The following is a 27,779-nucleotide window of genomic DNA, read 5'->3' as shown; positions in this document are numbered from 1 at the left end:
GTCCACTCTCGCTACTCCGGCTACTCCCCGCTGCTCCAATGCCTTCGAGGCGGGAGACGGTCCTCTACGAATCCGCGACCTCGAATTGTCTGAGCTGGTCAAACGCTACTCCTCGCAGGCGGCCTTCAATACCCCTCCACACATGAAGATCTCGGTAACCAGAGCGACGAACATCCTGCATAAGTTTACGCAGGGAGCGGCCGAGCTCAAGATCGCCGGTTCGTGTTCATGTTGGACGCCGCCATTGGAAGGTAGCTCATATTATAATAACATCTTCTCTCGTCTTGCAGGTATGGAATTCCAGACCGCGAGCAAGGGTTATGTCCTTTTGGAAGGTCATCACCGTGACAAGAACTACGCCAACTTGCAAAGACCCTTGCTTGGCAAATTCAAAGAGTTCGACAATTTCTTACCCGATCACTGGCAAAGCGACTTCGTCGTCAAATTCAAGAGGGCGGCGGAATTCAAGAAGGCGGCGGACAAGAAGGCGGTGGAGGTTACGAAAAAATTGGAGAATGTCATCAACATGACCCTCACCGTACAGGTACGTCCACGCTGGAACGGAACGCACTGTCCAGCAAGTCGCTAACAAGGTGTTCCGTCTACGCGCGACTCTCTCTGTACAGCCCTGGCCGACCGAGGTCGAACAGACTCTGGACGGGAGTGGCTATCAAATCCGATACATCTATCGTGGAACACAGGCGGACGGCGATGCTGCAGAGACCGCGTTCTCTGCCGCTCGTCTCAACCTCGACGACGCATTCAAGGACCATCCGTTCACCATTGAGAACGAGATCACTCGATTCATCCCTGCCGACGCGCCCAAAAAACTCATCGGACGATACACCGAGGAGGAGATCTTGGGCGTGTTGCCCCCTCCACCTCCTGCCCCGAGAACCATGAGCCGACTGGCTTTGGCATTTCGAGCCGCGGGTCACTTCGGTATCGGGACTACTACCCCCAGCTCTAGCGCACCATCCGTACCCAAACTTGGACTTGGAGGCCCCGCCGGCGGAACTGATGACTGGAAGCCGAAGCAGAGGAAGCGAGAACGCAGTGAGAACAGCCATGTCGCCGATCTGCCTGAGTCGAAGAAACTCCCTCCGAGCATCTGCTTCGCCCCGTCGGAGCTACAGCGCTACATCAGGCCCAAGCCATCGTCGCCGCTGCCTTCGTCGGCGCTGCCGTTGCGGGAGGACTTTGTCCCCTCGTACGGTATGCCATCTTACCCGGGACCGTCGTCGACCGCTGGACCGTCGTCGTTGGCAACCGCTGGACCGTCGTCGTTGGCGACCGCTGGACCGTCGTCGTTGGCGAACGCTGGACCATCCGTTGGACTGGCGAGCGCTGGACCATCCGCTGGACTGGCGAGCACGTCGAGGAAGCTTGCCCCCGTACTCCCCATCATCGAGAAATTGCTCGAACCCTCGAAGCCCACCATCGACAGGCAGATGGTGGTTCAAATGTTGGATGATGACATCGCCTTTCTCGAAAGTCAGAAAGAGGCCCTCGAAGGGATCCTCGCCGATCTGAAGATGCAAATCGCTAAGAAGCGAGCCGACCGGGACGCCCTTTGATTCAACATAGTTCTGTGGTATCAGTATAGTTCCGATACGTGTATCCTCTTTTGTTTCCAAATTACGTAGACACAATCGATATCGCTTATAGATCGGCCAACCACCTCCGTACATCCTCCAGTCCATCATTCCCAGCGCTCGCCGCCGCACTCGTCATCCCGCTCGCCGCCCACTGCACGTCGACCCCCTCGACCTCGTCCCAGCTGAACCGTCCCGTCTGACCCCAGACCATCATCTCCGCCTCGTCCATCCCTTCTTCGCTGACCACCGTAGGCTTGCTCGATCCCGCAGCACCTCGTCTCGAGAACGGGTTGAGGTTCAGTCTGATACCGAAGAAGGAGGACGGGGTGGAAGCGAGGGGTACCTGAGAGATCCCTTCGATCCGCCCCGAAGTGGTCCCACGGGCGGATTTGAGACGGTCCATCTCCCTCGTCAGGATGAGCTTGGTACGTTCGATAGCGGTGGTCTTGGTCTTCTCATCAAGAGTCGAGGTGCTGGATTTCTCGTTGGTAGAAGAACGGGAGAGGAGGTCGGATTTGTGAGCGAGGATCAGGAGTCGGGGGATAGGAGCCGACGAGGAAGAGAGGGAGGATGCGGCGAGTCGGGTGAGGACAGCAGGAAGTTCCCTGTAAGTGGGAAAAAAGGGCAAAACAGATACAAAGGTCAGTCGACGGTTCAACGAGAAGACAATAACGACGGCGACGGGTACGACCAGGTCCAACCTGGCCGGCCCCGTACGAGACTGTTAGTTCTCAAGCCTGAACTCACTCGGCTACCGAAGCTCCGTTCTTGATCAAAGTCGAAACGTCGCAAACGAACACCGCCGCCGTAGCCTGCCCTGCCAGCGCCTGTACCGACTCCTTCAATCGGGGATGTCCGGGCAAGTCGGAGAGCTTGACGGTCTTGTCACTGTCCGGTAGACGAAGGACGGACGTGCTTGGTTTGAGGGAAGTGTGCGTATGAGGGGATTCGTTGTAGACGAGCTGAGAGGTGGAGTCCCAATAGTAGAGCGCAAAGACGAGGTGTCAGCATGCAGCGGATCGTATAACGAATAAGATAGGTATGGCATACCTTGGTAAAGATGGTAGTCTTGCCAGCATCTGAAGGCCCGACGAGGACGACTCTCGGATCACCCTTCTTCCCCTTGACCTTGGGCTCATCCATCGGGCTTCCAACTATTTCCACACCGTTCACTTCGCGTCAGCCGTTGCGAACAAATCGACTCTGTAGTCTGAAGCTCGACTTACAGATCAGGTAGTAACCGATGAGCAGGCCTGCGATAACGGCGTTGAACAAGAACGCCTTGTCCTTGACCAACGTGTTGAATAGCATGGTGGTGATAGGGACGACCTCGGCCGTGGGCTGGGCCGCCATTGACGGGGGAATATTGGACATGCTGCAGATTCGTTGTGAGATCTACGTGTATACGAGAAGGATGCTCTGTGATACTAGATGAGAGAGACGAGGGCAGATCCTACGAATCGAGAGATATCGGATAACAAGTGGGTGGTGGAAGTGAGTCGTGGGGGATGACGGGGACGGAGAGTGTGTTGCACTTTCGAAGTCACGTGACGTTCGGATCGATCGATCGACCCGGTTACTACGAGGGCTGACCCATAACCACGCAATCAACCTGCAAATCGTCTCAATTGGTCGTCTCAAAGACAACCCTTTCGACCAAGCTCGATACAACCAAAATTGGAGCCCGATCATGGAACTCATTAAGACATCTTCATACACCCTACCAGCGCTCCTCGCCGCCGGGTTGCTACTCAACCCTTACGTCTTCCCACCTCCCCAGACACGCGAACAGATCATCAAGCCGAAAGATGAACATGTCCTCATTCTCGGTGGAAGCGAAGGATGTGGGAAAGGTCTGGCCGAGGAATATGTGCTAAAACGTGGGGCCAAAGTGTGAGTATCTGAATGACACAACTTCGGGTCTCGGGACATAAAGGGCCGGCGCTTATAAACAATTTTGATCGATTGCTACAGCTTCCTAGTCGCTCGGACGGAATCCAAGCTTTAACACGTACAGGACGAGCTCATCACCCGGTTAACCTCCAAGAAGGGTGTCTCATCTGAAGAAGCTCGATCCAGAGTATTATACATGACTGGGGATATCAGCTCGTCTGAGGATCTGACCAAGGTCAGGGAAAAGGTCGTACAAGGCAAGTCCTAAATCCGTTGCTTTTTGTTCCATCTAGTCTCAGTCGTTTCCATAAAAGACTACGATTCTAATCATGCTGATGATCTTCGTTTATCCGGTGCTTTTGAAATAGAATGGGGCAGGCTAGATACGTTACATATCATCTCCGGAGTACCTTCCACGCAGACGATCTACCAGGCCACCGGGCTCGATATGGTGCCCGCCACCTCTCAATCATCGACCTCGTCACGATCTCCTTCTGTAGCAACGCCAGCAAGAACTCACAGATTTGTACCTGGCGGAGAAAGGGACACCCCGGTCGAGGAGAGATCGCTACCGGAAAACGACGCGTTGAAAGAGTTGGAAGAGGAAGGGATGCGGTTGGCGGCGATCAACATGAATGGCGTGGTCCTCTCTGTGGGGTGTTTCGTGAGTCTCGATTGGTGCCGCTTAGGCCTTCCACTACCATGCGTGATATACTGATTGCGTCGTCAAACCCTTTCTCACCTCATCTCATCGTTATTACACTCTCAGCTCCCCCTGTTATCATCAACTTCCCCCTCCCCGCTCATCCACCACCTCTCTTCCGTAGCCGCCCTCGTCCCGGCCCCGACGAGGATGTTGTACTCGGCCACCAAGACAGCTGGTTTAGCCGCTTTCAAGACATGTGCGGTGGAATGCGCGCGGGATGGGGGCAAGGGGAGTGGAGTTAGGTTCTTAGGTGGGTTTCTCGCTTATGCAGTGTTTCGAGTTTGAGTTTTCGAGAATGTATTCCCTGCAATTCGATAGTGGATATGCCGATGCTGACCGTGCTCTACTCTATTTCGCTTTTGCTGCATGCCGGATGCGCCCGCTTCCTGTATGTCGCAGCGGTTTGCCCTGGGACGATCGATACGGGATTCAGGGAAAAATCCACCAGCGCGATGAAGAAGGGAGGCAAGAAGGATCCGCTGGCGGATGCGCAGAGTGAGAAGGTCGGAAAGGTCTTGTCTGTGCAAGACAGTGAGTTCCCTTGTATCTGCTCGTCTTGTAGCTGCAATGGCTAATCGTATCGCCTTGGTCTGCTAGCGGTCGACTCGATCATCTATCACGCATCCCTCCCACCCAAATCCTCTCCGCTCGTCCTCTATCTACCTATCCCGATCCCCTTCCTCAGGGACCTCTTGAAGATCCAATTGCCGTTCATCAAGGTGCCTCCCAAGAACATCGTCGTCCTCCCGGAATGGCCGTACAAGATGGGTTGGTGGGTGGATGCTACTTGGCTGAGAGGGATCGTAGAGAGGATGGGCAGGAACAAGTATGGGTTGGTATAGCCGGCAGATTTTGGGGTTTCAGGTGGAACGTGAGAATTGAGTATGTTTTCTGTACCATGACGGTTCCGTCCGCACATGACGTTTGCATCGCTCATTGTATTCTGGACTTTCGTACCAAACTCTCGCACACCCGGTTGGTCAAAGTTGAAACCTGGATGTGATATCGTCATACATCTCCCTTCACACCCGTCGATACCGGGCCGGACGAACGCCGAGCGTGCGACTTTTATGGCTAGCGCGCGCCGCCCTTGACTCGTCGACCAACCAGAAGGCGGGAGTGTGTGATTTTGCGACTCTGGTCCGGGAGATCATACCCGTTGCCCCGCATTTCATCGTGGCCATGTGGTGAACTAGGGCAGATCATCAGCTGGTCTCCCTGACCCGAAAGATCAGTTCCAGCCTCGGCTAGATTCTGAAATCTCATGCGATGACTTGAATTTCGGGCCAGACGTACGATCGGTATATAACGAGGAGCTGAACCCGATCCACTTGTCGAACATGAGGAAACCTCGCCCGGGAAACGATTTCGGCCCGGTTCAATCTCGAGACGAAACGACAAGGATCAGGACCAGGATCAGCGCTTGTTAACATCATGTCTACAGCAACGAGCAACGGGTTCGAAAAGGGCCATTCGGTCATGGACGAGAAACGTCTAGCCTTGGAGCAGCCCTCGGAAATCAATGAATCAGACGCCGAGTACGAACAGAATGTTCAGATACTCAGGGCGATGTCTCCGGAGGAATATCAGGCGTTTGAGAAGAAACTGCTTTGGAAGTGCGACATGAAGATCGTCCCCTGGATGACTGTAAGTAGCGAACCACACCCATCAAGGTGGATCGCCTGTTCGCAAATGATCGACGCGCTGATGATCACCCCTATACAGCTCCTGTTCACCATGTCATTCCTCGACCGAGTCAACGTCGGAACCGCAAAACTCGCCGGTCTGGTGGAAGATCTGGGGATGACGGCTTCGCAGTTCAACTTGATTAGTACCGGGTTCTTTATCACCTATGTCTGTGAGTCGACGACTGCAAGTGCAGAGAGGAAGGTGGGAAAGCGCTGAATCTTCTTGATCTGTGCAGTATTCGAGGTTCCTTCGAATCTGATTCTCAAAAAGGTTGGTTTTGCAACCTGTTCCTGCGGGATTAGCGTGTCGACCAGTATTGACGATTACGTTCCCATTGAAAATATCGTCTCTGCCGGATTTATAGGTCCGGTAAGTCCAGACAGACAATGCACTACAACGCTTCTGTCCCGACCGATTGACATTCGCCCCATCAATTCTGCAGACCTAGCCGTTGGATCCCATTCATCGTCATCGCATGGGCCATCGTACAAGTGTGCAGTACGTCCCGCTCTCCCTACACCCTATCATATCGGTCGAGTTTCATCCTGACTGATTTCCATATGACTCTCTACAGTGGGACTGGTCACGAACTTCGGCCAACTCTTGGCTCTTCGGCTCTTGCTCGGTCTGTTCGAATGTGGGCTGTTTCCCGGAATCTCGCTGTATCTGACTGGGTGGTACCGAGTGAGTGGTCCTGGGATTCGCCCTGGTTTCAACCTCCGCGGCATCGAACTGAAACTGCGATCGGTGTTGGATAGAGAAAAGAAGTCTCCAAGCGGATCTCGATCTTCTTCGCAGGAGCCGTGTTGGCAGGGTGAGTTTGCACAATCAGAGAATCGTCAAGCACGTGAGATGCTGATCCTCTCGATCCGCGTTTTAGTGCTTTCGGAGGTATCCTCGGCTGTGAGTTCCCAAGCTGGCTACATGCGTGCTATCGATGTTCGAGGAGCTGACAACATTGCGCTTGCACAGACGGTCTCTCTCAGATGCAAGGTGTCGGTGGCAAAAACGGATGGTCATGGATTGTGAGCTGTTCTCCAGAGCGTTGTAGCTTCTTTTTCACTCCTTCCTTTGAAGCTGACTCACATCTCGGCCCATCCGCAGTTCATCATTGAAGGTCTCATCACCTTCATTGTCGGCGTCGGCTCCATCTGGATGGTCTACGACTGGCCGAATGAGGCGACTTTTCTTACTCCTCTCGAACGAGCCTGCGTACTGCATCGACTCGCAGTGGACAACGGTGTCCAGAATGAGGGAACCTTCTCCTGGCGAATCGTCCGTAGGGCGTGTCTGGACTGGAAGACATGGGGCTTCATGCTGCTCTACATCTCCTCGGCCTGTTCGATCTACTCGTGCAGCATCTTCTTTCCGACCATCATCAGCTATCTCGGGAAATGGTCTAGGCCGCAGAGCTTGTTGTTGAGTACGCCGCCATTCGCGTTTGCCTTGTGCACGACGATGGCGACAGCGTACTTGTCCGACAAGTGGGGGAAAAGGGCTTTCTTCCTCTTGTTCTGGTTCACCGTCTCGATCATCGGCTACATCTTGCTCTTGGCTGTGCCGCTGAGCAGTCCCGTGAGTGCCGCGTCTAGATCTTCTGCCAACGAATCTGAACTGAGTATCATCCCTTCACTGCAGGGCGTCCTCTACTTTGCCGTCTTCATCGTCATCGGCGGTATCGCACCCTGCATCGCTACGACTATCGTTTGGGCTGGTAACACGTTTGGAAACCACTACAAGCGGGCCACCTCCATGGGTCTCACTTTCTCGCTCGGTGAGTTTCGGTCAAGTTCTCTGTCTCTTCCCCTCTTCAGCTGCATCGCTCGATGGCTGACTTGAGCAACTTGTGCGGGCAACTCATCAGGTAACTCTGGAGGAATCGTCGCTTCCCAGATCTACAGGACGGAGCACGCACCTCGGTTCATTCCTGGTCATGCCGTCTCGCTGGGCTTCAACGTGGTCAGTTTCCATCCCGGCTGTCTTATCAAACTAAATGCTGATGAGTCGCCCATACTCGATAAATCGTTATGAATCGCTACAGATGGGTCTCATCTGCACAACCATACTCTTCTTTGGCCTGCGCCGTCAGAATCGTATCCGTAGCGAGAGATTCGGTCCTATCACCGAATCCCTGACGACACAACCGCCTTCCTATGCCTCGAGTGAGGAAGAGGAGCGCGGGATCCGGGGCGACGATATCGACAGCGACGAGTACAAGCAGAGGTGGGGTCTAGAAGGAATGACCCGGGAGGAGATCATCGAGTTGGGCGATGACCACCCTAGTCACCGTTTCCTTACGTAGTCGTAGTAAAGACCCGCTCAGAAGGCGGACTACGTCTGCTACTGTAGTTGTTCAATCGTTGCGTCTAGGTAACAGGTGTATTACGTATCGTATATCACAGAGGCTATATATAATGAAGCTCAATCTCATCATGATATCATGATAACTCCGATCGAGCTACTTGAAGGCATCAACGCGACCTGATTGCTTATACATGATTGATAGCGTAGCATGATTGATAGCGTAGCTTGTACGCTCAGGGCTTTGTACATGCAGATAGCAGTGTTTCGACCGAAATGGCCGCCCTTGGTGCGCAAAGAAAAAACCGATCAGCCCCAACGGTTGAAGACAAGAGTCCCGAAGTCCGATATCTAAAGCTACGTTTACGTTTACGTTTACGTTTTACATGCAAGTTTGCTGCTTCATCTATACCCCTCCGATATCGCCTTTTCCTGTCTATTATTGAGTCAACAAGATTTATCGCATTCCCTCGGGTCGACGTATCACCGCGATTTCTCAGGTCTGCCGTTGTCATCAATCGCATACTTGGATCCTCCCTGAATCAGAGATGAATCGACACGTGGCCGACGAACTAGGGGCGGGACTGTACATCTGGGCATGGAACATGGTGGTGGCAATGGTCTGGTAGGGTGATAATTCTGATGATATTGAGACCTGGGATGTGGGCATCTTGGTCCTGACATTGTTAGTGTTCCTGCTCACGCTGCAGCTGTTTTTGCTCGCATGAGGTACTTCATAGGTATCCATCCGTACATCTATAGATCTCTAGACTATCGCCTCTAGCCTGGCTTGATCCTCCGACGATCTCGATTGAGCGTTTAAGGGGTCTCGACCGCAATGGCGTGCGCATAATCACATGTGCAGACCAGGCTTCAGCGGCGAAAGAACCGTACTGTACTGGGGAAAAATCGATTTGATGGAGCAGTAAAGATCCGGGGCGCCTTCACGGTACCGGATTGATGGAGGATTACGACTTTCGTGAGACCGGAGTTTTCGTCCGTGGCGTTGATATTGTCATACAGACACGATTCGGGACACTTCAGACACATGCCAGTACCATTTCTAGATGACCGAGAGATTTTATGTGATCGAAGAGGTCGCGAACACTCAAAACCAATCCATTTTGAAAATCAGTTCCTGATGCTAGTGATCTTGCCTTTACCTCTCTGGAGCAGGCCATGGAGAATTACGGTACTGCTTGGTCTACTCTTTGTAATGGTTGAAAGTGGTTTCGTAACGCGACACAGGATGTGTATCTCTGTAGGTCTCATCATCGTTGTTCCTAATTCCTCACCGATGATCACGCATCATCGTCGAGATTCTCGTTTCGTCACCTAGATGCCCGCATAGAGTAATCGAGCGCGAATGTATAGGGAAACCAACAGAAACAGACGAGTATTGTCAATAGTTTCGCTGTGTGCGATCGACCTTGTTACTTGTTGCGTATATGATCGACGTCGTCAGTCTAGCGGGGGCGATGGCTTGGACGATGGTCATCGACGAGTCTCTGCTCTGTGTTTCTAGGGGGTTGGATGGTTCGTCATCGCTCCAACACAGCAGGCAGCAGTAAGCGATTCAGACCAGATCTAGATCTCACTTACGCATGCTCATATTCACGATCCAGGCTGTAATACGCCAGAACTCAAGGACTGATTGTGAAGACCAGTCTCACACGGTATAGCGAGCTATCGACCTGCTCATCTGATCAAGTCGCACACAAGACGAGGGTGATCGACCTTCTTTGCGAGGGATAATTTGCGATCGACGCGGGGCGACCAACCTCACCGCACTAGCCTAGCCTAGCTCGAGAGATCTCTATCCTGCGACGTAGCACATCTACCTACACTTCATCGCAACATCACAACATCATCTTGCTCCTACGGCATCTCACTCGAAACGAAAGGACCCTAGCCACATCCTGTCTACGTTCGCAAGAGAAGGAAACCCCGAGAGCGGGATAATCCAAAGGCACTTTGGCAATTTGGTGCACGGCAGCTAGAGGGAAGCGAGAGAGAGAGACACGTTGATCGTTGCTGCTTTGGGTGAGTGGATCTACCTCCAGCTTTTTGCCTTTAACATCCCGTTCCCGCTCGTCCCTCCCGATCCTCATGCCCAGCTCGCTTCGACGGCGACTTGAAAGGCGGGAAGACGAGCTCATCAGAGCCGTGTACGGGGGAAAAACTTTGCCATCAACGTCGTACTGACTTACATCTCCTCGTTGACCTCGTCATACAGCACTTAGGCCCAACGGTACCTCTCCATCGATTCAGCATCAACTCGGTTAGCTCGTCTATTCCGGATTGAATCGGTTCGGATCATCATGACCGGCACACACTACCCATCCACCTCGACATCCTCTTCCTCATCAACATCCAACCTCCTTCCATCCAACCTCAACGCCAACAACTCATTAGGGCACGGCGCCATAACTCCATCTCCGCTGGCAACTCAATTCCCGCACCTCTCGCACTACATCGCTTCGCTGTTACAGATCGCTCAACAGGAGAACGCACAGGCTCAAAGTCAATCTCAGGGTCATGGCAAGGAAACTCTGCAGGAAGGTGGGGTCGGAGGGACCAAGGTGGCTAAACATCCTTTGAGCGTGTCTAGTGCCAGTTCGGACGTTCACGATAACGACAATGACAACGAGGATGAGGCTGAAGACGGTCATGCCGAGAAGACACAAGGTCGTTCGAGGGAATCGACCAGTTCCTCTTCACCCCCTTCCGTCGATATCTCAGGCTCCGAAGGTGAAGGGGAAGAGCACGAGCGGGAACCTAGGTTGAGGTTGGAGATCCCGCAACAACACTCTTCACACGGAACTTCGGGTTCGACCTCGGTTCCCAGCGCACAGAGGGAAGAGTTGATCAGGAAAGTGGTCGATCTTCTGGGGAACGAAAAGGAGGAAGAGGTCAAGGCGGTCGTCAAGGAGAGGTTAGGCGTGCTCGGTAACGTGAGTCGCACCAAAGATGGCGTGCATAGATGAGATGGCTGATGAAGGTTTTTCGATGGGCTGTTCGTGGGGTACAGGACGAGTCGTATATCGATCAGGTCTGCTTGGATCTGATGCACAAGCACAAGGGTGAGTTAATAGCAAGATCACGGACCCACGAGAAGACACCTTATTGATGAGCTCGCGTTCAACCTTGCTAGACGACGTCGATAGCGTGCCCTACACACCTTTCAGCGTGACCCCGATCAGACCCAAAGCTTCCCCCATCCCGGCTCACGCTCAACCTTTTCGACCGTTCACGCCTTCCAGAGCCCCTTCTTACCGTGCAAGGACTCCTCTCGGTCGACCGCAATCCCCGGCTGCGGGGCTCGGTGCGGGTATTGGGATCGGGATCATCGGTTCGGGGAGTCCCAAGTCGACCCGAGCGATCAGTGGACAGTCGATCGGCGGACAAGCGGTCGGAGCGAGTTCGGTCCTGGGTGCCGCTGGGTACGGATCGGCGGGGTTCAACTCGGCCGTCAGCCCTATGGCTAGTCCGGCAAGTAGTCCGCAATTGAGCCACAGGACGTTGAACTTCGGACACTCGAACCAGGCTTCGGGGACATTTTCGCCGGGAGGGTCGTTGATGGGTCATAATAACGGAGCGTCGGGTGGTCTGCACGGATTGAATATCAACACGATGAGCGCGCCTGGGTCGGGCGCCGTTACGCCCACGGGAACAGGACCCAAGTTGGGCATGCATCTTCCCGCGCCTTTCAACGCTGGAGGACCTGATCCGTGGGCTTCGGCGTTCGGGAAGATCGCTTCCCCCTTGGGTACACCTCCGATCTCTCGTCGATCGTCTTTCACCGGACTAGGTCAGTCGGCTCAAACACAATCAGGCGATCAAGGACAAGGGCAGGGGGATGGTGGGTACCCGTTCCCTACGCCTACCCAGCCCAGGTCTATCGGACCTACGTCATCTTCGGGCGATTCGACGGGACAGCAACAGAATTTGCACGATGCGGACGATCAAGGGGTGGACGACATCTTTAGCACGAGCGCGATGAATCGACACAAGCACTTGTTGCCCGACGAGGACGATGACGAGTTTTCGCCCTTCGGGAATGACGAGATGCAGAGCGGTAACGGTGGACAAAGGGGATCGCCGGCGACCAAGTTGTTAGCTACCGCTAAAGCCTTTGATCCCACTAAACTTGGGCCTCCTGTGAGGATGGGCTCACCTGCAGGATTTAGTCCTGGTAACGGACCTCAGCCGTTGGGCGGGAGTTACTTTGGTGGAGGTGGCGGTGGCGGCGAACAACGTTCGAGCGATTATGGAGGTGGTTATGGGGGAAACGACGAGTTTGCCTCGATGACGAGCGGGATGATGACACCGGGCGGATCTCCCTTCCCTCCTGGTCCTGGTCCAGACGACCCGAACTATCTCGGCGAAGGCATGACTCCGCTCGATGTCTTGCAATCCGTCTTCACCTCGTTGCCTGTTGGCGACCTCGAAGACGCCCTGTACAAGACCGGGTACAACTTCGAAGAAGCCATGGCCCTGTTGATCTCGCAGAATGGAGGCACGCGATCCGGCAATTCGGGCGCCTTTACGCCTGGTCGTGAGGATGGACCTGGACATCACGTGCCGAACAACAGGCCCAATGTGTTCGCTCCTGGCGGACCGGCTTCGAGGGAAAGGAATATGCCTCCCGGTGGCGGGTACTACCAGAATGGCGGAAGAGGAAACTTTGGAATGGGCGGACCTGGGAACGCCAGTCCTCGATTCGGTATGGGCGGCGGAAGCGGCACGAGGACTCCAGGCGGACTCAAGATGTGCAGGTATTATCTAGCCGGAGAATGCAGGAGGTCGGATTGTCGTTTCAGGTAGGTCGCGTTTGTCTCACGAGAGTCTGGTTCAGTGACTGATTCAAGACCCTGTTCAGTCACGATGTTGATCGGGCCTTGTGTCGATTCTGGCTGCGCGGACAGTGTGCCAAGGGTGACCAGTGCGAGTGAGTGCAGTTCGATTCAGTGACGCGATAGACATGTCGCTGAAACCGCATTACGTGTGATCAGGTTCATTCACGCTTTACCCTCGGTCGACCCCAACATGCTCACCAATGCCATGTCCCGTATCGAGCTCTCGCACGACGGCACATCTCGGCCAAGGACGCGAACGGACGAGTTCCCCGACCTGCATCTGGCCTCGAACCAGCGAGGCGCCGTCTTCGATCCCTCAAGGAACCGATTCGCCAACGCCGTCAAGCGGCCCGTCCAAGGTCCTGGACCACAATATACGCATATCGGGGGACAGCGAGGCGGTCCGGTCATCCCGCCGAGCCATCGACCGTTCTCCTCTGGCTCTGGCTTCCGACGTCGTGTGGATGGACCCATGTCGACGGGCCCACCCATGCCTCACCCTTCGCCTCGTATTAAACTCCGACCTCCTACCTTGATGCCGACGTTGCCAACAGGCGCAGCTATGAACGACATGTATATGGAAGCCCGTCAAGCCGCTATCAAGCTAGGACAATCAAGAAATGCTTGCTTGGCGAGAGCTGCCGAGGCTTGGAGACGTGGAGATGGTGCAACGGCCAAACGGTTCTCGAGGGAGGCCAACGTCCTGAACGAGAGGATGACTGTCGAGACCGCGGACGCCGCTGCTAATCTCGTTCGTCAGAGGCGTATCCAAGCGCAAGACGCGATCAGGGCTCGAGGCGAATGGAGCAACGATCCCGACGATAGATCCAGCAAGGGCAAGGAGTGTGCAAGCGGTCTCGGTGTCATCATGGGAGTCGCTGGTGTCAACATCCTCGGCCCCGGAGCCGAGTCCCTTTCGACATCGGAGAGGACCGAGGTATTGCTCGATTTGCATATGCTGCATGCCAATGAGGCGTCTGACGTTCTTGAAGACTTTTTGATGGCGGTGCGTTCTCGATCCCTTGTCCTGTCAAGCGAGACACAACTGACGCTTTATTTGTCTATCCTATATCACAGCTGGAACGAGAAAACTTCCACGGTTTGGCCTACATCGTCGTCGGCGATGAAAGACACGTTGGCACGCAGGACACTGGCCGCGGCGCTTCGCGACACCGCCTGGCAGCCGGTATCAAATTGTTCTTGCAACGATATGGCTACCCTTGGAGTGAAGGCGGCGGATGCATCTGTATCGACCCTCTCACCCACGCCTGATCGCAAGCCTGTCTCTTCGCAACGCACATACACGACCTAGACGACGAAATTGGACTCGAAAAGAAAGAAAGCACGAGTATCGTAAAAGAAAAGAAATCAGTGATAAAAAAGAAAATCCAAAACTTACAAGTGAAGCTATATCGGAGCCAGATGAATCCAAAGTAAAGACAACCAAGGCACGGAGAACAGATCGCAGTCACTACCCGCCCACAAGGAAGTAAGGAAATCGCAAACGCTCCTACCTGAGCCCAGGAAGCAACTCGGACGGCGGTCATTGCATAGAAACCCAGGAGAAAGACCGTCGTTCTCCGTTGTCTTGAAAAAACCTGTGGCAATGTAATCTTGCATCTTTGTAACTTGTAAAGAGGGTGACGATCGCTCAAGAGGGCACGTCTAGATTCGAGTCATTGCATTCTGTTATCATCTCACACCTCGGGGCTCATACATGTCGCCGCATCGATGCTGCAACGACAGCTAGGGCTGTTATACCCGTTTGATCACCATTGATCACGCACGCGAGGCTCAGCAACTTGCAGACACCCTGTTCTTGCGTCGGGAACGGTGTAGTCAAGTTTACATAGCCGGGGGGGGACAACTTGCAGAATCCCAATAATATTGGCAGACGCCACGGCTACGGAGGTGGTGGCCTACAAGCAGAGCTCAACAAGCGGTGGGAGACACACAAGGAGGGGCCTTCTCTTCCGGAAGATCTAGCCGAAAAGGTCCCAACCATGCACAAGCGTATCAATTTGACGAGCAACGAATACGCTCGGTCGCGGCTCGTGCGAATCCGCCGTCTGGTATACAAACAACGCTATCGATCGACGAGCCTAACACCGAGGTAACCTGGCAATTGGCCCTACATCCCGGACCTCTTACTTGTCGACCCTACCCTCGAGCGACAGTAAGAAACTGGATGCGACGCGGGGTGTCATGAAGATGTCATATTTCGATCGATCGTAGCCCCGCTGACGTGATTCTAGGTCGAGTAGCCAGGTTTTGGGGGGGGGGGAAAGTTACATGCAGGATCCTTGTTCCTTGAGATTGAGAAGAGGAGACGTCGGCAATATCCAGGTTGCAGTGAAGATGATGTCAAGATGTGGTGGAAGACCCGATCCTCCGAGTCCGTGGTGAGACGAAAGAAAAGCGGAAGATGAAGCGGGAGGAGGGGGGGGTGGAGATGGTCGTTACTGATGATGAGAATGCTGATGCGGGTTGTTGGCAAGGAAGGATGGTCCGTAACAGAGAAGAAGGGAGGTCTCGTGATGATCTCGAACCTTAGTGGATTCAAGACGTCTTCCAGAGGAGGATGGAGATGGGTCCGAGGTAAAAGTAGATAAAGTTGTTTGTCTCTGCGAGGAAGACGCATAACGAACACATCGAGGATGTCAGCTCAGGTCTATCAATCGAGATCGGACCAAGCGGAGTAGGATAATCGTCGTAGAAGTAGATTGTAAGGCGTACCATGAGTGACGAAAGAACCAAAGCTATAAAGAAGCAGCAGCAGGTCCGTCAGATACTTGTATTCTATAACGGTTGAGCTCGTATATAGGTCACGAAACGACTGACTTTTTCCCGACGACGCAATGCCAAGTGACTCCATACTGCGCATCAAATTCCCGCTTCAAGAACTCTGCCATATCCTTTTCCATGCTATACTTGTTCAATCCCTCTGTGGCCAACTCGATGGCTCGATCCTTCATGTTGTCGGCCATGTCGACGTTTTTGATCACGGCCTTGTGAGGTGTCGATGAACCGGTGACCCCGAGAGGGGTTTTGGAGGGTTTCGAGTCGGCGGGGTTGCTGAATTTGTCCATGCTGTTGGAAGTGGTTGGGAGATTTTGGTAGAAGGCAGAAGTGTCGCTTGACAGAGAGGTATCTGAAGGTTCAATAGCTGTTCTGATCAGTCGATCAGAGGACTGGAGGATATGGGTGAGAGCCTCGCTCGGGACTTGTTGACGTGTTTTCGTTGTTGATCCCGCGATGAGGGGGCCGGCCCTGGGGGCAAAAAGTGAGTGACTGGGCTGGGAGGTCACCGATCCTCCCGATCGAGCGTCAACCCTGGTCGATGAAATCTACGATGACACCAAAACTTTGACATGCAGGGCCGGCCAGCTGTTAATCGTCTTTAGAAACCCTCTAGGATAGACATTAGTGTTATTACCTGATTCACAACCTGAAGAGATGTCAGACGGATCGATGGATCGCGAGATCAAGGTGTTGATGGTGTGTTTAGGGTGAGCACTTGCGCACCCGAATCTCCCTGGATTCTCGAGCGAAACCTCACTGATCTTGCGATTGCGTGTGGATTTCTACGCTCATGAACATATTGTCATCAGCAAGTGAGTCCGAATCAGTACCGCCGTTGAGGCCAATTGCGCACGGCTCATAATCGGTCATTTTGACGTCACAGCATCTGGTAAATCAAGCCTGTCGAGCCAAACCATCTGAAACCAATTCTCACCCATGCAACCCGACTCTTCCTGCACTCATGCTGCTTTTACACCTCCATCTGAATTAGCCGATCACCGATGGCAGAAGCTGTCTTCCAAGCTCAAGTCAAACAACGGAACCCCGAAATTCAGGGAAAGATCGTCAAGATCGATTCATGTGGGACGGGGGCTTATCATGTCGGTGACGATCCTGACGAGCGGACGGTACAGACGTGTAAGAAGGTGAGCAGAGAAGAAGAGACTTTACGCAACATTTGGAAGGTATCCTATCGAGCGTCGTAATACGGTAGCTGATCAGGAAGATGACTTTTGGGGTGGATATTTCAGCACAAGGTCCCGATAAACTCGGTCGCCAGAGCGTTGAGTAAAGAAGACTTTCACGAATTCACACATATCCTCGCTATGGACCAGATGAAGTGAGTCGCCCATCTACCACCACCAACCCTTCTCTCTAATCTCATTCCGATGTCTGTCTCTATGTTCAGCCTGCGGAATATCAACAACGTCCGCCCTGCCAACTCCCAAGCCATCGTCTCCCTCTTCTCCGCCTTCGACCCCAACTCCAATTCCACTACCACCAAGAGCAAACCCGTGGATATAGTCGACCCTTACTACGGATCAGGAATGAGCGGCTTTGAGAGGTGTTACAACCAATGCGTGGACTACTCGAATGGGTTCTTGGATCAGCTTGAGGCGGGGGAATTGGAGGTCCCTGTGGATAGGAGGAAGGTCAAGAAGGCGGGACTGTAGATTTCCAGGGAGTAGAGGTGGATGGTGGGAATATGAGATGTTACGACCGAACGAGGAAGAGGTTAACTAGCATATCACCCGGTACTGGGCGTCCGAAGTCAAGGCGTCCAAGCCGGAGGCGGACAAAGTCGTGTACAGTAGTATCTCAAGAAAGGCCAGACTGAACTACAGCGAAGCTGAAACGTAACATCGTAGCACCGGAACATTCTCCTACGATCTACGACGGCCGTTCTGTACAGCTTCTTGCCTCATGTTAGTGTGCGATATCAGATTTGACGCTGGACTCGATTGACGTTTCACCACCTCGTCCACTTTGCTCATCTGTCTCTAAGGTGGAAGGCGAACTGGTCCCGCCTGGCGGGAACCCCTCCGGATCCCATTGCATGACAGCTTCGTCATTCTGGGCATCTACGGACAAGAATTAGCAAGGTACAGGTGTACTGGACGCTTCAGCGGGACTTGCCACTCACTCGAAGAAGCTTCGATGGAACCTTTCGATCCGGGTCGGTGCCAGGGTCGGACGGCATTCTGATCTAAAGCGCCTTCTTTGACGGGTTGTAACTCTTCTTTGTCTTTCTGCATCGTGTTCGACGGGATGGGGGTTGTTGCCTTAGGATTGCGATGAAGAGTGGGTACGTTGCCGAGACAGCTTTCGTCTTCCTGCAGAAGGAGATCTTCTTGTGAAGGTTCCGGTCATATATTATATAGACATAATTGTGCGACTTCGCATGCGATGGGCATAGTCGAGAAGCTAGAACATGCGACTTCCTTTGACAAAAGATAAGAGATGATCAGGTGACTTGAAGCATTTTATTGACAGGAGAAGCTTCTGTGAAAACGCTCATATCAGCTGACAGTCTTCGAGCGGTCAGCTGTTATGCTGAAACTTCCCCCCCCCCTCACGGACTGAGATTTCTAACGACCATCCCTTCTGCGCTTCAAGGGCAACCTTTTCAGGCTGGCATGCCTCTGGCTCAAACGATAGATCTAAGCTTACTGTTTGCTGAAGCTCACGGACCCGGATCAAACTTATCAGATCAAAGCCGACATATAGCACGTAACGCTGGGTAGGCATACTTTCTTACACCATGAAGTCTAGTATGGCAGCGCGCATAAGAGGAATGAGGCAAGACATGGCGTAAATCATCGTTTATCTATCTGCTTCCATTCTGATCTCTCGAAGACAGGCGTGTGAGATTCGAAAATGAAGAGGTCAACGAGAAAAGCCTCTCATCGGCGAGTAGTGCTAGCATTGGCGGTACGGATACTTTGTGCGTGAGTAGAGCTGGCTCTGGAAGAAGCTGTATACGAACTCGGGTGTTCGGTGGAAGCGTCAGCCTTTCGGATTTCTTCCTGGATATAAGTAGACGGTGTTACAGGAGAAAAGCCCAAAGTCACCGCCATTTCATCATAATGGGCTTGCGAAGAGACAAGTCCGAGGTAAGCTTATCGTTTAGAGGTAAGGGCGATTGAGGTGGACTTACCGTCTTCACGCTGATTCGGAGGCTTACGAGAGGATCTTCCCGGAGGGTGATTGTATTGCGCTTGATTTCTGGCAACGGTATTGCTGGTAGACATGGCGGACAGTAGCAAGTTCGGTCGACTGGCTGGCTTTGATACAGTTGAACGTATCCGATAAGACATGTTGCACAGATGGTCTGAGCGGTTTTATGTCCATCTAGAGATCTTATCAAGAGTCGTCGCAAAATAAGCTCAGAAACGGCTGTCAGCTCCGACCTATCTTTCGCCTCGGACACGTCTCCCCAATCGATCCTGTTGCTGATAAGGTCGAAACGAATTAGCTTCATCTTACTTGTTCATGATATAGTTGTAACTCCGAATCTTCGAATCGCAACGCTCGCTTCATATACCTTATCTACAAGTTGCGCCTTCCTTTATGCCTCTTATCATGGAATTCGGCTTGACAAAGCCGATTCCTCTATACTTTGCGGGCTTCACTGATCCTGTATCGATCAGTCGACGGGGTCTAAAATCCCTGCTTCTCTGTTAACACCTCGCGGTTGGTGGATGAGATTTAGTCCGCGATCTGCAGATCGACTCAATGAGAGATATTCTCGCACCCTACCGATCGCGCTACTGCCTGTCAGAGGCTATCAGAGCAGAAAGTATCGCAATAATAGGCTTCATCTCGTTCCTACCAGGTAATCTTCAGAGAGGCTCTGATTCGGGTATGTATAACCCTTTCTCGGTCATGTCGACCGTATACGCGTCGGACCTGTCTTGTCTGCGCCTTGTACAGGTATCTTTCCCCCCCCTTTCAGCTCTCCAAACTAGCGCGTACTGTTTCATCAAACGCGGCTGTAGCCGTGTCAAGCTTGTTATGTGTAGGCCGAGGCTGTCTGCACATGCCATTGTTTCCTGAGGTGATCAAGGTGATTGTCGCCGGGCGGGTTGGATACTTCAGAGATATCCCACGCTACGGTTCACTTTATCTACGCCCTCTTCTGAGAGTGAATCGCGCGCCAACTTCTCCTCGGTCACACATTCTCCTCAACATTGCCGCATGATGCGCGACGCAGCGCAGACTTTCAACGAGACAGTCCCGATATGACTCCAGTACACAGACAAGAATTTCCTCGGGTTTCCTTTTGAGCGCCTGAAAGTCGGACGCAGGGGACAATGACCAGACAGACTGGACGTATACAGTATTCACACGGCGCTGGTGTGCATATAGGTCTTGACATGATGACAGTACACAGAACATCCTCCCTAATTTACGACGTTATGAAATGCCATTGATCTGATAGCTACTAGCGTGTCTGGATAGAAGATTCACCGCTCCTAACCTGAGCGCCATCCTCCTCATCTGTCTCAATCCTATCCTTTTCGCTATGTCCCGGACCCATAGTGATTTTTAGCTCCTCGTCCACTGTTTGTATATCTCTTTCAGTTTACAAACGCTATGGGGGAATGAGTACTGTATATGTCATACCTGTTAACTCGTCTCGTTTGCTGGTACCCTCTGTCTCTGCGGAGCTGGTCCCGATGGTTGCAATACTGGGTTCGGAGTTATTCTGATCACAGACAGCTCTGCGATTCTTGTTGGGATCTCGTTTGGCGGGCATTGGCAAATGTCGGTATTGCGAGGATTCAATAGGATATAGTGACAAATGTCCATCACGATGAGTATGCAAGGCAAATGAGATCAGTGTCATCTACTTCTGTATTTATACTTTTTAGCCACATTAGATGTCGGGTCCGAAAGCGTTACCATGAGCTGATCTCGGCAGCGGACTACCGAATTGCAACCGAGCTACCGTAAATGAACAGTAACGGAACTCATCCGGGTCTTTAGAGAAGCTAAGCCCACCCTTTCTAGCCCAGAGCCCTGTTCCGCAGTCTTTCCTTCCTGCTATGACCTTTCAAAGCGCGCCGAGGCCTCGGCTTGAGGACTCTCTGATAATCTTTGGGTCGTTGGTTGAATATTTGACTTCATTTGCGACAATGGAAGCAAAAGGTAAGTGGCGAGCCAAGAATTTTAGTTGCTTCCCAGAGCGAGGTGCATTCAAGGGGGACGCATGCAGAACTGCGCAGGCCTCGCGTCGTAATGAGACTATGCTGGGCCGCAAAGCGACGCGATGCTTTCAGCGTGAAAATGTTTGGCTCTGCAACAACTCTTCGGTCAAGAACCGGAACCCTCTCCCCTGGTTCGTGACATCCTTTTTGCATTTCTCTTTGTCTCTTTGTATGGTAGGCTGTCAGCCCATCGAATGCAAGCTCATGTTTACGCTTGGACGCTTGGACATAGAATTGCAGCATCGGGAATGAAGCGCTTCTCTCCTTTCATCTAACAATAACATTTTGCATCTCAGTCTGCTCTCTGTACAAGACGTAACTGGAAGTTGCTTTCCGTAAGAGTATCACCTCGATGCAGTTGTGCCCTGATGGTATTCCCCAGCGTCCGTTGCAGCCTGCTGAGTGTAGTACCTATTGACCCAGCTTCTGTTTCCCTGAGCATTGGGGACATACTCTTGAACCACCCAAATCGGTTGTCCTGATGGGTCGTAAGCAGTGGTCCCGTCTGTGTTTGTCTGCCAGGCGGCCCTTCTGCTACCAGGCGGAGGTGGGGGCCGACGGGCTAGCCAGTCGCGACGGATGTGGTCGCTCTCCTGATCCTGGCCAGCATTCGAACTAGCTTCACCTTGAGAATACTGTCCCTGACTCCCTCCAGTTTGAGGCCTTGAGGCTGTGACATCCGGAATTTTCAGCATTCTAAGCCGCTTTGGACTGGATCGGGAATGATGACACTTACGACCGGCTCCACCTCGGGAAGACTGCTGTCCCTGACTCGCGCTGGTTGGTGGCCTTGAGGCTGTGGCATCCGAGGTTTCAGCAATCTGATCTGCTTTGGACTGAATCGAGAACAATAGCACTTACACTCGGAAGTAGTATCAGTATTACTCCAAGCGCTCGAGAATTGATGATACCCGTCCAGCCCCGGTTGATAACCCGCCGGAAGCCTCATCGGTCCTCCCGTGCCCGTGGGGATTGAGGGAGGGTACCCAGAGTGTCCCGACTGGATAGATTCAGGGCGAACACTTTGACCGTACGACTCGGCAGTATTGGGCCGCTGACCATCGGACGACGCTTCCGTAGGGATTGAAGGAGGGTATCCAGAGTGGACACTTCCAGCGTAAACTGGTTGCCCATACGATTCGGCATCGTCGTCGCTGCCGTCGTTGTTGCGGTTGATAAAGCCAGGCATGATGATATCCTCTGTGTGCTTACAAGCGATTGGAAGTATTCGATGAAGAGGAGGGATTGACGAGGGAGGGAATTGTAACTTGCTCTTCCTCGACACAAACACACAATTCTCTTCGGTATTTATACTTTTCCTAGGCTGACTAAACAGAAAAGGCTGTCCAAACATCGGCGCGTTTTCCTTTCACTCACTGAAAAGACCTCTTCCTCTCTGCTGCATATGCCTATCGCGTCAAGGTGATCTGCAACAGCAAACCTCGTTCTCGTTCGTCAGCGTTTCTTTTGCCTCCACTTCCACAGCCACAATATACTGACGTGCTAGTCATTTATTGCGCACATGACATTACCTTCACTCGACTTGAAACGCCGCTCGATCCAACCGTGGCGCTCTCGCCCCTTCCAAGCGCGTCAAGCCCCTTCCGGCCATCGAGACGTCCGACCGGCCATGCGAGTATGTCCGGATGCCGAAACAAAGGATCATCCAGTTTTCGGCCGAAACTCTCTCGTCAGCTCGTCATTATGAGGTCAATGTTCTCCTTTAATGGCATGATAACGTCTTGATTAAATTAGCTATAACTTAACTCAAAATTATGTTCGCCATAATTGTCAGCCCAAATCGAAGTCAGCGGGCGGATCTCACAACGGTGATACCGGCTGATGATGAATCTTGACGTCAACAGATTGATTTCGCCATATTAGGTGACCGAGTGCCCCTTTGTGATGGATGTCAGCAGGTCGATGTCGCGATAGCACGATGAGGGAGGTCACCGCAGACGATAGGACAGGAACCGCAGGGGTATCGTGATCAGAGATCCAACTCCCTTTGTCGGCCGCGGCAGGATTCTCAACCACCCAAGCCGGTCTGGAGTCTCTTGGCGATCACATCATTATGAACAATTTATATTGTGAATTCACCATATTCTGCTATCATCGCTTTACCACCGAACATAGCCGGCGATAACGAGCCCTCGCTAAGCGAAATCACCCTATTCAACGACCGCCTGCCCATCTTTCAGAATCATTCGGGTACTGCAGGGTCATACGTACCCCTCACGACTTGCCAGCATCCAAGGTGTCTCCTCCAGCAAATCGAACAGCTCGGAACGGATGCTCCACGCCGGACGATCTCATGCGCACAGAACATCTTGTCAGATGCAAGACATTCTCTCACAAGGGTAGCAAGCCTTTCATCGTGATATCAGCCTTCCGTCCGAATACTAGCCTCGAGGGGCCCACCGGCGCATCTGATCGCAGCCATTCTCATCGGCATTGTCAGTCGATTGGCCCAATGCTTTGGTCAGTAAATACAAAGCTGAGCAGGGTACCAGTATGGCTAATCGCGCTTCGATCCGGCTTGATCACTATTCGTACTCTGGTCGACAATATTGCTTCCTGCTTCGGAACACTTGGTTTGGGCTGTCGATGAGACTGCTGCGAAGTGCCGCTTAAAGAGATAAGTGATACGGCTATAGCCATAAGCATAACTATACACTTGCCTTGATCGCTTGAATTTCTTCAAGGACAAACTCCGGTGATGGTGGTCTTGGAGACCACTTTGACCATCCTGTTGGGACCGGGGAAGAGGAGGGAAACGGGAAGGGGGAAGGCGAGGGAAACAGGAACGGTATGTCACTTGAAATCTGGGCCGCAGCTATACTGAGAGCTATATTGTGGGAAGGCCCAGAGTTGGCGCTTTAGGAGTACAAGCTGATAATTCACCATCTTGTTGTGCCATATGGCTTCGGTGACACAGGGTCTCGGCCGACTCAGGATACTGGGGACATCTCCACAATCAGCACCCCATCTGAAGATTTTCATCGAGATGATGCCGGGAGCAGGACTTCACCGCGCCTCGGCACTCCCCATGGATCCAAGGTCGGAAAGGTCTGGTCTGTTTCCCGATGCAGTATTCCTTGACCCGGGCCGTGGAGGTTGTGCGTCGAGATCGATTCCCGATTGGATAGATTGTGACATCCTTGGTTTGTGACGTCAACGATCTCGGATTACAATCGGGAAAGCGAGCGAACGTCATAGTGTTGTGGCCATTCAAAACAGATAACATCGAATAGCTCAACAGTCATGTGGAATCTTAGAGGATTATGTATGATGTTCATCGTATCACAATGGCTTCCGGTGAAGCGTTTCTTGACGAACCTTCTCAGAATAATCACCTGATAAATTTCGACAGAGAAGCTGAACATGCGAGATTCCTTTCATCATCGCACTCCAAGAACGCTGTAATAACTTCTCAGGACACTGTTGACGGTTCTTCGGAATACAGCGGTTTGTCGCCAGGGACTTTGTTTCGTTATCGGGACACGAGGACTCATCGCACTTGGATATGTAACGTTGGTAATACATGATGTACTTGTAGTGATCTGATCGCAATCGCCGTTTCATCAGGAGGAAGAATGAGTGGAGCTGTCATTCCTACTAGGATGTGCTAGTTCCCACAAGCCCAGACGAGACCGCTCACCCGGGCTGCTTTGAGAAGGCGCAACGCTGGCAGACGAATCTACCAGGCTCATGGATCAGTCTCATTGTATCTTTCGGTTTGTCAATCAAGGTTAACTTACTACTGATTGTCCGCGCTGCGCTGAATTCCGGTCTACCCGTATGTACAGACCCGGAATCGCCGATAGTGTTCCTGTATTCATCCATGAAGCCCTCGGGCGGAAGCGCGCTTCTTCTGTTGCCTCCTATCGGCGGTCTGCCATTAGGCCGTATAAGGGCAGGCGATAGTTCAACCGGGCCTCCTATGATGCGCCCAAGAATTTTATGCTTGATTAGCTTACTAGCTTCGAGATGTGTTCATCACCGTTACTCACCACGCATGTAAGGGTCTGCCTCAAGACCGCCTCGCGCCGGGCGTTCGCGATTCTCGAAAACTGTGCCCGATCCGTACGGATAGCCTTGATTGCCAGCGCCATACTGTACCTGTTGCCCGGCCGATGCTGCTTGGGGCGAAAGTAGAGACCTCTGACTCGGTTCGATGTATGGCATGTTCGAAGCTGCGCTTGATCATTGAGGTTACTGAGAAAAGAGCAATCGCCTTGATCGATTCCACACGCGCGATATATACCGTCTCGGTTTAAACGCTTCTAGATTCTCGCTTCTTCCTCCAGGCATCTGAGAAGGAGCTTCCTGTACCATGACATGTAGACATATTGCTTTCACCAGTGACATCAGAATTAATACCACGTGACTCCCGCTCGCCGTTCCGAACCGACCTCCTTTAACATGTCTTGTCTGAAAAAAAAAAACGGTCGAGAACATACCACCCTTCCTCTTCTGGGCGCGCCACTCGTCGTTACCTCGTTTGAAGCGCTACCTACGAAATGCTTGACGCGAGCGATTGTTGAGATGACGAACGTGGTATCGCGAGCTTCCAGTGATCTTTGTCCGTTCAAAATGCAGTGGACCTTACGTGAGCTCTTGCGTAGCATTGAGGACTATCCTGCCCCTGATCAAATCGGCGAGTGGTACAAAAGGACAATCGCGCTCATCGCGAAGAATCAAAGACAGCAGAATGGTATAAAATACGATCAATCCCATATACACGAGGTAAACGGGCTAAAAAAACAGCGCTGGAGACAAGAACAGCACTTCTGAAACCATCATTCTCTATAAATCAATCCAGACTCCAGCGAAACATCAAGAAACCCCTCGGAGAAGATCAGAAGACCCCGTCAACCTTGACCCCGAGCCTAGAAGCCCAGATCGACTTCATCTCGTCCCAGATCTTTTGACCGGCGGCTTGGCCTTCGGGGCTGAGGAGGAGATCAGAGGGTCTGCGAAAACATCAGATACGACGAGAGCAAGATCAGTACCAGATCGCATGGTTAGGGCGAGGTGTAATCCAGGAAAAGGGCAGAGGGGTTACGACGCGGCGGCGAAGAGATGATCGACTTACTCGGACACGTGACAATCCTCCACATAACTACCCGAAGGCATATCCTGCGTCGCGGCCCAAGACAAGTTCCTCGACCCAGCCTCGGTAGTCCGGGCGATCAACGCTTTCATAAACCTAAAAATTCGCCGGGCGGGATCACACAGATATGACCATCAGAGTCAGTTTTGTCGATCCCCAACGTTTCCGAATGTCAGGTCGATCTGGATCTGGATGCGGACGTCCGGAAGAAAGGGTACCGCTACTGGTACTTACGCAATGACATAGACGATGATACCAGTGGAATTCCTCGTTAGTTCCGAATGACAGAACCCGGGGTTGATAGAATTGACGATGACTTTATCCCCAGCTAATTTGGCGAGCGTCTGGACGTTGAGGACGTTGATCGCTGTGCATGTTGAACACCCAGATTGAATTTCGATACAAGTAGTAAGACCAGAAATCAACGTGCTTGCTCTTCCCTGAAAGAAGGTGCTGAAAAAGCGAATGAGCGACCCGAACTCACCTTTCGACTCCGGATACCTCTCGAAACTCCTGAAACGCTCCTTCTCCGTGAAATGCCGTCCCACCTCGCTGGCATCTTCCTTGTACCCTGGCAGTTTCCCGCTGATATGGTGATGCATCTCCGAGGCTACCACGGCGAGGTGAGGTTTGAAGTTCGATTGGGATCCTGGAACGGGTTTGTCCGCGGTCCGGAGGAGGAGAGGGAGGAGGAGGACGGAGAGGAGGGAGTTGGAGATGTTGTTCACTTGGTACCTGTTCCGGCGTCAGGAGACGTCAAACGCAAAGGATGCCAAGAGCATGAATAGTAAGGTCATGTGAAGCAGAAGTATCAGTTCGAGCTCGATCATAGGCTAGTAGCGAGAATATGAGATGAGAAAAGGCTTACGTCGATTCGAAATCATCGACGGTAAGCTTGAATACGTCCGTGCTGATCCCCGCGTTCGAGACCTGAATTTGAGTCAATCAACGTTCGGATCAAGTTGAATCAGCCTGGGATTTCTTTCTTGACGTTCGAAGAACCAATCGAAACTGAATGACGTGGTACTTACGACAATGTCCAACCTGTCCAACTCCTTCTCCGCCCTCTCCCCAAACGCCTTGACACTAGCCAAGTCCCCCAAATCCAACTTCCAGACCTCCGGGATTGTCTTGACCCCCGCACCAGGAGGGTTCGCCTTGACGATCTCCCTCGCGGCAGCCTCTCCAGCTTCTACGTTTCGGACGGCGAGGATGAGCCGGGATGGGTTGCGATGCGAGAGGGCTTTGGCGCATTCGAAGCCCAAGCCGACGTTTGAGCCGGTGACGATCACGACCCGACCGGAGAGGTCGGGGAGAAAGGTCGAGCTCTCCGGAAGGGCGGTGAATTGAGACTTGAAGAATTGGGTGAGAGTGAACTTCATCTTTTAGGGTATGTATGTAGCTGTGTATCTGCGTATGTGTTGTCGAGAGGAGTTGAACTTTGAAAGTCATCCCATGTCCTTACTTACCCCTATCTCTCATATACCTTGCGTCTTCGGCGATCGCTCTCTCGGCACAGGGCACACCGCGCGTCACCTTCGGAAGCAAATTTCGGATGCCGAACACGCTTCATCATCACATTTGCATCCGATGACTGCGCTTGCT

The 27,779-nt window shown here is 52.5% G+C and overlaps 11 protein-coding genes across 11 annotated transcripts; 6 read left to right on the top strand and 5 right to left on the bottom strand.

Moving 5' to 3' along the window:
- Window positions 1-521: 521 nt before the first annotated feature.
- Window positions 522-1,241, bottom strand: HD553DRAFT_312960 (uncharacterized protein). Its single transcript, XM_046180168.1, has one exon. It carries the CDS (start codon window positions 1,068-1,070, stop codon window positions 603-605), a length of 468 nt encoding a protein of 155 aa, XP_046036085.1. The 5' UTR covers window positions 1,071-1,241; the 3' UTR covers window positions 522-602.
- On the bottom strand, window positions 1,242-3,020 carry HD553DRAFT_350654 (signal recognition particle receptor beta subunit-domain-containing protein). The gene is made up of 4 exons (XM_046183547.1): window positions 2,825-3,020; window positions 2,649-2,752; window positions 2,346-2,560; window positions 1,242-2,203 (listed from the first exon to the last, which is right to left on the bottom strand). The coding sequence occupies exons 1-4, from the start codon at window positions 2,970-2,972 to the stop codon at window positions 1,663-1,665; spliced, it is 1,008 nt and encodes a 335-aa protein (XP_046036084.1). The 5' UTR covers window positions 2,973-3,020; the 3' UTR covers window positions 1,242-1,662.
- A 224-nt stretch (window positions 3,021-3,244) lies between these two features.
- Window positions 3,245-3,712, top strand: HD553DRAFT_51123 (uncharacterized protein). The gene is made up of 2 exons (XM_046184281.1): window positions 3,245-3,491; window positions 3,573-3,712. The coding sequence occupies exons 1-2, from the start codon at window positions 3,289-3,291 to the stop codon at window positions 3,604-3,606; spliced, it is 237 nt and encodes a 78-aa protein (XP_046036083.1). The 5' UTR covers window positions 3,245-3,288; the 3' UTR covers window positions 3,607-3,712.
- On the top strand, window positions 3,245-5,252 carry HD553DRAFT_312958 (uncharacterized protein). Its single transcript, XM_046180167.1, has 6 exons — window positions 3,245-3,491; window positions 3,573-3,748; window positions 3,860-4,155; window positions 4,261-4,447; window positions 4,597-4,728; window positions 4,795-5,252. Exons 2-6 carry the CDS (start codon window positions 3,688-3,690, stop codon window positions 5,037-5,039), a joined length of 921 nt encoding a protein of 306 aa, XP_046036082.1. The 5' UTR covers window positions 3,245-3,491; window positions 3,573-3,687; the 3' UTR covers window positions 5,040-5,252.
- Window positions 5,253-5,269: 17 nt separating this feature from the next.
- On the top strand, window positions 5,270-8,311 carry HD553DRAFT_312956 (putative transporter). The gene is given in 13 exon segments (XM_046180166.1): window positions 5,270-5,844; window positions 5,923-6,055; window positions 6,122-6,158; window positions 6,170-6,172; window positions 6,329-6,384; window positions 6,461-6,570; window positions 6,645-6,700; window positions 6,767-6,789; window positions 6,859-6,911; window positions 6,991-7,461; window positions 7,525-7,660; window positions 7,751-7,845; window positions 7,928-8,311. 13 exon segments carry the CDS (start codon window positions 5,632-5,634, stop codon window positions 8,186-8,188), a joined length of 1,647 nt encoding a protein of 548 aa, XP_046036081.1. The 5' UTR covers window positions 5,270-5,631; the 3' UTR covers window positions 8,189-8,311.
- A 2,197-nt stretch (window positions 8,312-10,508) lies between these two features.
- HD553DRAFT_273093 (uncharacterized protein) lies at window positions 10,509-14,318 on the top strand (the record flags this gene model as incomplete). The annotated part of the gene is made up of 12 exons (XM_046177805.1): window positions 10,509-10,710; window positions 10,762-10,969; window positions 11,036-11,141; window positions 11,219-11,270; window positions 11,342-11,518; window positions 11,606-11,918; window positions 12,183-12,445; window positions 12,554-12,845; window positions 12,930-13,010; window positions 13,070-13,138; window positions 13,203-14,052; window positions 14,124-14,318. 12 exons carry the CDS (start codon window positions 10,509-10,511, stop codon window positions 14,316-14,318), a joined length of 2,808 nt encoding a protein of 935 aa, XP_046036080.1.
- A 1,012-nt stretch (window positions 14,319-15,330) lies between these two features.
- On the bottom strand, window positions 15,331-16,243 carry HD553DRAFT_312952 (dynein light chain 2, cytoplasmic). The gene is made up of 3 exons (XM_046180165.1): window positions 15,888-16,243; window positions 15,783-15,805; window positions 15,331-15,670 (listed from the first exon to the last, which is right to left on the bottom strand). Exons 1-3 carry the CDS (start codon window positions 16,133-16,135, stop codon window positions 15,606-15,608), a joined length of 336 nt encoding a protein of 111 aa, XP_046036079.1. The 5' UTR covers window positions 16,136-16,243; the 3' UTR covers window positions 15,331-15,605.
- A 143-nt stretch (window positions 16,244-16,386) lies between these two features.
- On the top strand, window positions 16,387-17,824 carry HD553DRAFT_312950 (phosphotyrosine protein phosphatase I superfamily). Its single transcript, XM_046180164.1, has 5 exons — window positions 16,387-16,555; window positions 16,729-16,737; window positions 16,840-16,993; window positions 17,099-17,187; window positions 17,257-17,824. The coding sequence occupies exons 1-5, from the start codon at window positions 16,503-16,505 to the stop codon at window positions 17,519-17,521; spliced, it is 570 nt and encodes a 189-aa protein (XP_046036078.1). The 5' UTR covers window positions 16,387-16,502; the 3' UTR covers window positions 17,522-17,824.
- Window positions 17,825-20,904: 3,080 nt separating this feature from the next.
- HD553DRAFT_335769 (uncharacterized protein) lies at window positions 20,905-22,247 on the bottom strand (the record flags this gene model as incomplete). Its single annotated transcript, XM_046182210.1, has 4 exons — window positions 20,905-21,100; window positions 21,407-21,728; window positions 21,795-21,854; window positions 21,920-22,247. 4 exons carry the CDS (start codon window positions 22,245-22,247, stop codon window positions 20,905-20,907), a joined length of 906 nt encoding a protein of 301 aa, XP_046036077.1.
- A 333-nt stretch (window positions 22,248-22,580) lies between these two features.
- HD553DRAFT_324563 (uncharacterized protein) lies at window positions 22,581-24,230 on the top strand (the record flags this gene model as incomplete). Its single annotated transcript, XM_046181504.1, has 6 exons — window positions 22,581-22,748; window positions 22,924-22,969; window positions 23,465-23,539; window positions 23,764-23,867; window positions 23,997-24,177; window positions 24,208-24,230. 6 exons carry the CDS (start codon window positions 22,581-22,583, stop codon window positions 24,228-24,230), a joined length of 597 nt encoding a protein of 198 aa, XP_046036076.1.
- A 1,448-nt stretch (window positions 24,231-25,678) lies between these two features.
- On the bottom strand, window positions 25,679-27,601 carry HD553DRAFT_350646 (uncharacterized protein). The gene is made up of 6 exons (XM_046183546.1): window positions 27,206-27,601; window positions 27,043-27,104; window positions 26,659-26,909; window positions 26,409-26,541; window positions 26,157-26,270; window positions 25,679-26,034 (listed from the first exon to the last, which is right to left on the bottom strand). Exons 1-6 carry the CDS (start codon window positions 27,554-27,556, stop codon window positions 25,920-25,922), a joined length of 1,026 nt encoding a protein of 341 aa, XP_046036075.1. The 5' UTR covers window positions 27,557-27,601; the 3' UTR covers window positions 25,679-25,919.
- Between the last annotated feature and the right edge of the window lie 178 nt (window positions 27,602-27,779).

This window comes from Filobasidium floriforme (genome assembly GCF_021052385.1).
Source record: "Filobasidium floriforme strain CBS 6241 chromosome Unknown HD553scaffold_13, whole genome shotgun sequence".
Classification (NCBI taxonomy): domain Eukaryota; kingdom Fungi; phylum Basidiomycota; class Tremellomycetes; order Filobasidiales; family Filobasidiaceae; genus Filobasidium; species Filobasidium floriforme.
Note: the sequence above shows the minus strand (reverse complement) of the source record. Positions and strands in the feature narration are given on the sequence as shown.

What these genes read in the sequence shown, in the direction of transcription:
- HD553DRAFT_350646 (XM_046183546.1), bottom strand. Translation starts at nt 27,556, where the DNA reads ATGAAGTTCACTCTCACCCAATTCTTCAAGTCTCAATTCACCGCCCTT. An exon ending in GTCGATGATTTCGAATCGAC is followed by an intron (nt 26,910 to 27,042) that starts GTAAGCCTTTTC and finishes ACGCCGGAACAG; the next exon opens with GTACCAAGTGAACAACATCT. An exon ending in GAGGATTGTCACGTGTCCGA is followed by an intron (nt 26,035 to 26,156) that starts GTAAGTCGATCA and finishes ATGTTTTCGCAG; the next exon opens with ACCCTCTGATCTCCTCCTCA.
- HD553DRAFT_312960 (XM_046180168.1), bottom strand. Translation starts at nt 1,070, where the DNA reads ATGGCTGTTCTCACTGCGTTCTCGCTTCCTCTGCTTCGGCTTCCAGTC.
- HD553DRAFT_312958 (XM_046180167.1), top strand. Translation starts at nt 3,688, where the DNA reads ATGACTGGGGATATCAGCTCGTCTGAGGATCTGACCAAGGTCAGGGAA. An exon ending in CAGGGAAAAGGTCGTACAAG is followed by an intron (nt 3,749 to 3,859) that starts GCAAGTCCTAAA and finishes CTTTTGAAATAG; the next exon opens with AATGGGGCAGGCTAGATACG. An exon ending in TCCTCTCTGTGGGGTGTTTC is followed by an intron (nt 4,156 to 4,260) that starts GTGAGTCTCGAT and finishes TTACACTCTCAG; the next exon opens with CTCCCCCTGTTATCATCAAC.
- HD553DRAFT_350654 (XM_046183547.1), bottom strand. Translation starts at nt 2,972, where the DNA reads ATGTCCAATATTCCCCCGTCAATGGCGGCCCAGCCCACGGCCGAGGTC. An exon ending in CATCGGTTACTACCTGATCT is followed by an intron (nt 2,753 to 2,824) that starts GTAAGTCGAGCT and finishes GTGTGGAAATAG; the next exon opens with TTGGAAGCCCGATGGATGAG. An exon ending in AGACTACCATCTTTACCAAG is followed by an intron (nt 2,561 to 2,648) that starts GTATGCCATACC and finishes TCCACCTCTCAG; the next exon opens with CTCGTCTACAACGAATCCCC.
- HD553DRAFT_51123 (XM_046184281.1), top strand. Translation starts at nt 3,289, where the DNA reads ATGGAACTCATTAAGACATCTTCATACACCCTACCAGCGCTCCTCGCC. An exon ending in CTAAAACGTGGGGCCAAAGT is followed by an intron (nt 3,492 to 3,572) that starts GTGAGTATCTGA and finishes CGATTGCTACAG; the next exon opens with CTTCCTAGTCGCTCGGACGG.
- HD553DRAFT_312950 (XM_046180164.1), top strand. Translation starts at nt 16,503, where the DNA reads ATGTCAGACGGATCGATGGATCGCGAGATCAAGGTGTTGATGGTGTGT. An exon ending in CGGTACAGACGTGTAAGAAG is followed by an intron (nt 16,994 to 17,098) that starts GTGAGCAGAGAA and finishes TGGATATTTCAG; the next exon opens with CACAAGGTCCCGATAAACTC. An exon ending in CTCGCTATGGACCAGATGAA is followed by an intron (nt 17,188 to 17,256) that starts GTGAGTCGCCCA and finishes CTCTATGTTCAG; the next exon opens with CCTGCGGAATATCAACAACG.
- HD553DRAFT_312956 (XM_046180166.1), top strand. Translation starts at nt 5,632, where the DNA reads ATGTCTACAGCAACGAGCAACGGGTTCGAAAAGGGCCATTCGGTCATG. An exon ending in AAAACGGATGGTCATGGATT is followed by an intron (nt 6,912 to 6,990) that starts GTGAGCTGTTCT and finishes GCCCATCCGCAG; the next exon opens with TTCATCATTGAAGGTCTCAT. An exon ending in TCTCGCTGGGCTTCAACGTG is followed by an intron (nt 7,846 to 7,927) that starts GTCAGTTTCCAT and finishes GAATCGCTACAG; the next exon opens with ATGGGTCTCATCTGCACAAC.
- HD553DRAFT_312952 (XM_046180165.1), bottom strand. Translation starts at nt 16,135, where the DNA reads ATGGACAAATTCAGCAACCCCGCCGACTCGAAACCCTCCAAAACCCCT. An exon ending in CATTGCGTCGTCGGGAAAAA is followed by an intron (nt 15,806 to 15,887) that starts GTCAGTCGTTTC and finishes GCTTCTTTATAG; the next exon opens with CTTTGGTTCTTTCGTCACTC. An exon ending in TGGTTCTTTCGTCACTCATG is followed by an intron (nt 15,671 to 15,782) that starts GTACGCCTTACA and finishes TCTTCCTCGCAG; the next exon opens with AGACAAACAACTTTATCTAC.